Raw genomic sequence first — 7818 nt, 5'->3', positions numbered from 1 at the left:
TTTTTTTTTTTTTTTTTTTTTTCAGTACTTGGGATTGAACTCAGGCCCCTGTGCTTCCCTGGCAAGCGCTTATTCCACTGAGCCATCTCCCTGGCCCTTCCACCACAATGTTCTTTATTATAGGAAAAAAGTAAAGGGTCATCCATAGGATATTAGGGTAAGTTTATACCATGGAATTCTGGAATAGTATGCAGCTGACAAAAATCTTGTAAATTCCCATGAATTGGCAAAGTTTTCCATGACATACTAAGTAATGAATAAAACAGGTTATGGAATAGAAATTCCATGTAATCTTAAGCAAAAAGCTTCATAGGCATATTTTGTATATTCATAGAAATGTTAGCTATAACATATTTAGCATTTCACAGAAGTTGTTTTTCAGGGATATGGACTTGTCAGAGAAATTTTCCTTTCTGCTTTACGCGCTGTAGTGTTTAATTTTTTTGCTTGTTCTGGTAGTGGGAGTGAACGCAGGGCCTGCGCATGCTCAGCAGGCTCTCTGCCACCCAGCCACAGCCCAGCTCTGTGGTGCTGGTTTTGCAGTGAGCATGAAACAACCATCTACTTTAAAAATTCTTCATTTTTTCCAGTAAAAAAGTTTCTATCTTTGAACGGCTTACATTTCACGAGGCATAATTCACAAGAGTTTCTTTTCTTTATTTCCCACTCTCTGCCTCACATCACCAAGTGAATCTTTGCACAGATCTCAATGATATATTGGGGGGAAGTTACAGCGGCGGATACATCGAATGACACTGCTTCAACAGTGACCACGAAGCACTGTGAGCAGTGAGGCTTGGTGGAGGCCAGGGAAGACCACTGCAGCCCTGGTCGTGCGGGACAGCAGGCAAGCAGCGTAAAAGAGGAGCCACGCTGTGCCCGGCTCCCTGCCCTAGCAAGCCAGGCCTGTCCTGTGGGGCCGACAGGCTGCTCTGGGGGCCACGTGACAGTCCTTGTACCCTGCCATCTCTGGAACAGAAGCCAGGTTCCAATCCTGCTTGTCAGTCGAAACCTGAGGGCAGGCAGAGGGAGGGGATGAGGAGGGCAATGGGAGCCTTTTTAATTTGCTCAGGGGGGCGATGTGAGCCTGCTCTGTCTGCCCATGAGGGACAGGACCATAGCTGGGAGCTGTTCTCACCACACCCTGAATGCCGAACGGACCAGTCAGAGTGGGCAGGAGGCAGCCGAGTCAGCAAACCTAGTCACTGAAGCAGAGGAGGGGAAGACAGTCCTTACGCAGCTGGGGGGATGCAGAACAAGGATTAGGGTCCAGTCCTGGGCTACACAGTGGGATGGGCCAGGACAGAAGCCGAGATCCCCAGGGAGGGTGGTGTAGGGAAGCCTACCGCCCAACCTTTCTCCTACCTCACACCTGTCACCAGGTGGTTCCCTACCAGCCAACTTGGAGGAAGCCCCAGGGTAGGGGTGCCCTGTGGGGGCCCAGGGCTGCTGAAGACAGGGCAAGAACCAGGAAGGCAAGGGCCAGATGCCTGGCACCCGATCTTCGCTTCTGTCCACTCTGCGCTCTGATGCATCAGAATACTTTCTTGTGTCTCTGTCTCTGTCTTGTTTAGATAGGACAGCTACTCTGACACGTACTCTCTGGAAAAAACACATTATAGTCCTTATAAAAAAAGTTTAATCTTCCATAGGAATGTCAATGGACTCTGTATTTAAGCCTTGAATATGTTTTCAGCAATAGAAACAAACACACAACAAGGGAGAATCTTTTATTTTTGTATAGCTACAGGTTGCGTTCAAAACATGGAGCTGAAGTAAAACCGGTATGCCAGGGTACATGCTAGTGCTAGGGCCAGGCCTTCAGTGATGTGCTCAGGCGTGGCGTGCTCAGAACAGGGAGGTCTGGCGGGTGGGGAAGTGGGGAGAGACCTTCAGGCCAAAGGAGCGAGCTGCTGTGCCCAGCTGGTTTAGAACAATAGCTTTCCCTGGGGCTTCTAAGTTGTTGTTGCTGTTATTATTTGTGGTACCTGGGATTGAACCTGGGACATCTGCACAAAGGGCCAATCTCTTTTCAAAATTTTTATTTTGAGATAGGGGCTTGCTACATTGCCCAGGCTGTAGTCAACCTTGGGATCCTCCTGTCTCAGCCTTCTAGACAACAACATGCCCAGGTAAATATATATATATTTATATATGTATGAATATATACTTATATATTAGCTATGTTATTATTATTTATATATAAAATGTATATGTTATATATATATTTTATTATTCTTTGATACAGGGTCTCACTATGCAATTCAGACTCATAGTGATCCTCCTGTCTCAGCCTCCCCAGCACTGGGACTGCAGGTGTGCGCCACCAGGCCTGGTCCTGCAGCTGGCACAGCATGGTCTGGGTTACAGGGCCAGCATGGCGTGAGGTACTAGGGCTAGAACTTGGGACCTTGAGCTTGCCAGGCCGGCGCTTATGCTGCCAAGCTATCTCTCCAGCCACCATACTCTATTTTATACAACAACTACCAACTGAAAGGTTTGGCAGATTTTTTTCCAGAAACTTGGCTGGCAATACGTAAGTGAGAGGGAGCCCTGACGGTGTCCTCCGAGAGTCATGCCTTAATCGCAACAGCTGGCGTCTGGCCACATGTTCCCTGGTCTGGAGACCACATGTCCTGACTGAACAGGCACAGGCAATACCTGGGACCCACTCATGCAGGTGTAGCACAGAGACAAAAATCCTAACTTACAGGGTGGGGGAGCAAACCAGATCACGGCTGCTTTAATGAAGTGCGATTCAGAACATGTTGAACGTGGTCACCCGTGCCACAGGAGGGTTGCTGGCACTGGAGGTTTTGTTTTATGACTGCAAAAGTGATATAATTTCAAATGGGTATGAAACTTGTCAGAGATAAAAAAATTATCTGAAATCAAAGAATTGTAAACATCCTCTAAGACATCTTTCTTTTTTTTGTGTTTGGTACAGGGTCTACAGGCTCTACAGATCTCACCATGTAGATTGGACTTGTAGTGATCCTCCTGTTTACAGCCTCCCAGGTGCTGGGATTACAGGAGCCACCACACAGTCTCAATCGCCATCTCTGCACACCCCGGGGTGGGGCCAGCATGGCATCCAAGGTATCTTTCTATACAGAACTATTTTGTGTAAGATTAATCAGCATCTGCTGTTTTATAACTTGTTCTCTGAAACCCACTGTGTATTGTATAATCATTCTATTTATATAAATATACATCTAATTATCACTTATGTTCCACTACGCAGTCATCCTTTAACTTCTACGGGGATTGGTTCCACAATCCCCACGGATACCAAACCCCCACACACTCAAGTCCCTTACATAAAATGATGAAACATTTGCATATAACCTACACATATCCTTCCATATACTGTACCTTAAATCCTTTCTAGATTACTAATATGCTGAAAATGTTGTAAATAGTTCTCATAGTCTCATACTGTCTTGAGTAGGGAATAACGAAAAGAAAGAAGTCTGTAAATGCAATTAAAAAGCAAATATTTTCAATCCAAGGTTGGTTGAATCCAAAGACATAGAACCCAAAACGAGTGAGGCTGACGCTAGGGTTAAATCTGCATCTATTTATTTGCTAGTGTGTGATTATCAATTCCCTCGAGTGAGACTGCTGACTCAAGCACTGAGGAAATCCTGGAGAGCACTGGTACCTGCCACCAGCCAGGCTCAAGGGGCACCTTCCACCCACTGCGGAGCCACATCGGGTTCTAACAACCTTTCTAATGTTTGCTAATCTAATAAGTCAGAAATAAATTTAATTTTTATTTTTATTTTAACTTGACAATGTAAGATTGTCAATGATGTGTGAATAATGCTTTCATATTTAATGGCCATTCATACTTATGAATTATGCTTTCATCTTTACATTTTCAACCAAAAAAGCCTGCATATGTTTTAGTACATAATCTTTACGTGTAATACAGAGACAGAATATGTGCTTTTAAAAAAGTCCCATCTCTATCACCCACTCTTCTTTTTAAAAGATAAGAAGAGTATCCTTCAGCGACATCTAAGCACTCAAGGGCCTTTCAGCCCCTAGAACATTCTAGAACAGGTGCAGTTGGGTGAGGACTTACCGCAGCGGAACAGAGAAAGCTGGGCCAGCATGGGCACTTGGTAGGACTTGCCATCCGCTGCCACAAACGTTCGCTTCTTGGTGCTCTCAGGTTGAAACCGTGATTTCCACAAACCTTTAAAGTACACTGCGTTGACGAGAACCAGCCTGGTAAACATGCCGTCAATGAGATCTGGGGACAGCAGGTTGTCAATCATGCCTGCGAAGCCAAAGCACAAACAAGGACAGACCTCAGGACTGGCGTCCAAGCTGGGGACAGATGGCAGAGGTCAGACAGGATGAAAGAAAGAATGGATTTTTAAAGGGACTTGTTCAAATGGTCCCTTGATACTTCCTAATATTCTCCTTATTTGAATTTAAAAATTTCAAGAAAGAGTGGAAAACAAGTTAAAAATCAGAGGCTGGCAAGGACAGCAGCTATCTCCTACTTAGGGTTTCCAAACTTAGAATCAAGTTATTACTCCTTCTACGCTCCTTGTCTTAGGAAAGTTTACTCATCCGAATGAGCTATGTCTAAATAACGATTATTGCCTCTATTTTTACTGATAACTACTATGTGACTGCTGCTTCTACAAGATAAACAGCTTTGGTTTTTCGCATTGTTTTTAACTGCTGGGTTGATTTCAACTCCAATCAAAAATAAACACTGCAGCCTGTGCAGTGTGATCAGGGTAAGTGGTTAATTTCAGAAATGTTGAAGATTAACTTGGAACCTTGGGTTATCACAGACCCCACAATTATTTAAACAAGGCCTGAAACTGAACATTAGTTTCTCCATTTATGAGTCAGGCCCCAAGCTCAGTCCTAACATTATGGAGCTAAGAGGAAATGGCGTCAGTGCAAAAGAACCTCTGACTTGGAAGGAAAATGTTCTTCTTGTGTTGTCAGGGATGGTCCATCTCACTGGAGTCAGGAATGAAGAAGCAAACAAAACTCTTATTCTCAAGATGTTCATGAAGTCTTTCAGAAGCACAGTGTGTGGTTGGGATTCTGGGTTTTCATCTGGGTTCTTTTTGCTTGCATCTTTAAAGAGTTGGCAGTGCGTGTGTGCGTGCGTGTGTGTGCATGTGTGTGCATGTGTGTGTGTGCGCTGGTATACAAATCTATTAAAATTAGTTCACTGAACTTTTCAGCATATCTATCAATGCATATACACACATACACATACATACATGTTATACATAACATGAGTACTAGTTATGATACTTGAAATGTTGAGATTAAAATTAGCTGAAGATGCCAGCATGTCTAATTCAGCAGAGAGAATCAAGGCCTTCTAAAGGACACTCATGAGGGTCCTGGTGCACAATGAACAAACTTTTACAGCAGTCATGGGAAACAAACACAGGTGAAGCTTCCCTGATCCACAGGGTGCTCAGCCCATCTCATCAGGGTTTGTTAATTCCACAAGGGGGCACCAAAGCCACCCTAAATCAGGGCCTGGAAGCAGAGTCAAGGGCATGCAAAGGGCCTTCATCACTGGATGCCACACAAGGCTGGGCTCTGCAGACGCCCTGGGGAAGGAAGCGGAACCTGAAGCTCCTCCAGTTGTGAGCTCCCCAGTGTTGGTTCTGGTAGTGAACTTGGTTTCTTTCCTTTGTTGTGAACATAACCCAGTCCAATTGCAACTCCCTTAGGACAAGTCCCTCTCTAGCTACCTGCTAGCCTTCTCTGACTTGCCCCTTCCCAATCAGGAGATGACTCTTCTTTTGCTTTTCTGCGAGCTCAAGCGAAACACCATCACGACACAGTGGTATTTATCCAGCCAACTTCACTGTCTCTGTCTCTCTCCGCCAGACTGAGGGGCACTAGGGCAAGGGCTCGACCAGTTGTCTGCTCTAGGACTAAGTGAAGCAGAAGGTCAGTGCTCAGTGAGTGTCTAAGGAGACCATTCAGCCCACTGTGCCTCAGAGGAAAGCAGGGCCTCCGTGATCCCTCGAGGGCAGATGTGTAATAAAGTGGCACAATGAAACAGAGGAAAAGAAGGCTAAAGAACAAAAGCTAAGACGCATCCAGGCTAGCCACCATGAGTCACTGCCACCCATACATCTGTCATCCTCCACTTGTCTGTCCTTGAATACCTGCGTGGCTACCACACACCAGGGACATCTGTAAATAAGAAAACAGAGGAGGCCCTAACTTAAGGAGTCATGGATCAGACAGAAGTGGAGGCTGCCACAAAGAAAAGGTGCAAAGCTGCAATTCTAACCCATAGCTCGCTGCAATTCTAACCCATAGCTCGGAGTGGGAACGCTCCAGGCAGTGAGGATACATGCAGCAGGGGCCTGGCTTAGCCAGCGAGGTCTGGGGTAGTTGCAGGCCTCAAGGACGCATTCTTTGAGCTATAAAAGCAGCTCAGAGTTTTCCTTCTCTTTTTGATACTGGGGATTGAATCTAGGAGTGCTCCTCCACTGAGCTACACCCCTAACCCTTTCCATTTTGAGAGTCTTGCTACATTGCCCAGGTGGGCTTCCAACTCAAAAGCCCTTCCGCCTCAGCATCCCCAGTGCTGGGATCACAGGAGTGCACCCTAGAGCTGAGCAGACTCAGACCTCCGGAGCCTTTCCCACGTGCAAGGCCCTCTGCTAAATGATTCGTGAGAATGCATAGCCTCATCACGGTTCTCACCTTGTTACAGTTGATCTAACAGGTGCTGTTACTATTCTATCTCCATTTTACAGAAAGGACACTGAGAGGCAGGGAGCTTATGTGGCAAGTGAGGGAACCAGGAGGAGCAAGTGTGGCTGGCACACAAGGAATAGGAGAAGCTGGCAGGCCAGGGCCATCACTGTTGGGCTTCCAGGGCTGGCATGACTGGTCCTCCTCTGCAGGGATGGAAAGATCATCCCCACAGGGCCAGCTCGGTGGCCTTCTAGATGCAGGCCGCTGGGGAAATCGTGGGTGGGCTATTGGCTGACTGGGAGCAGCCAGAGACGCCGCACGTCTTCCCATGGTCAGAGGGTCCCTCACAGCCAAGAACTACTATGGTTCCTGTATGATTTTCAAATGTCAGCTACTCATGTTAGTGGAAAGCTCGCTTATATTTATATCAGTCCAGAACTTCACACTTTCTTTTTTAAGCTTAAACAGAAACTGTCTGTGTGTATGTTTGTTTGTTTTTCACACAGACTTTTCTCATATGCTGGGTTTTCTAGAAGTGACTAACCTGAAGATTGCCGAAGTCCATAATTTATTTTGTTCAGAAATTCATTGAGAGTTCTGCAACACTGGAGAAAAAGTTGCAGCAGCAATGGTGACACGGCTCATGGCTTTGATGTCACCAGGGTAACACATCTGGCTCGGCTGCTTTTGTAGGCTCCATTCACAGCTATTTTAAAGAAAATTTTCTTGTGTATTCCTGTGTAGCTGGATTTTACTTTGTATTCTCGTGTCATGGCACCCAAAGGTTTACTATTGATCTACACATATAAATTACTTCTGTCAGCCCTTGTATTACAGCTTGGCACTGGACTCATTTTGTAAAACCCTGTGTCTCTGCACAGGCTGTAAGATCCATGAATTTTATTTTGGGATAGCAGAGGCTATTAGAATTATTTCTTCAAAGGATGGAGCTGAGCATGATGGGTGGAAAGGCGTTGCTTGAGGCTCACTGCTTTCCTCCCCACAGAGTCCACCTCAGGTGGTTCACTGAGTGGTCCACGCCTGGCCCCCTTCAGGTGGTTCACTGACAAGGTCCATGCCTGGCCCCCCTCAGGTGGTTCACTGAGT

At 45.9% G+C, this 7818-nt stretch overlaps 1 protein-coding gene across 2 annotated transcripts in view; it reads right to left on the bottom strand.

The window, feature by feature from the left end:
- The window catches only part of Serpine2 (serpin family E member 2), an 83795-nt gene that overhangs the window by 15176 nt on the left and 60801 nt on the right, over positions 1 to 7818 (bottom strand). For both annotated transcript variants that reach the window (XM_004638155.3, XM_023723062.1), the window contains exon 4: positions 4091 to 4288. In XM_004638155.3, coding sequence (XP_004638212.1) covers positions 4091 to 4288 — 198 coding nt within the window. The remainder of the gene's footprint in view (positions 1 to 4090; positions 4289 to 7818) is intronic.

The sequence above is a fragment of the Octodon degus genome, unplaced genomic scaffold, assembly GCF_000260255.1.
Source record: "Octodon degus isolate 3935 unplaced genomic scaffold, OctDeg1.0 scaffold00096, whole genome shotgun sequence".
NCBI lineage: Eukaryota > Metazoa > Chordata > Mammalia > Rodentia > Octodontidae > Octodon > Octodon degus.
The sequence above is the reverse complement of the archived record's forward strand: the minus strand, read 5'-3'. Positions and strand labels throughout refer to the sequence as shown.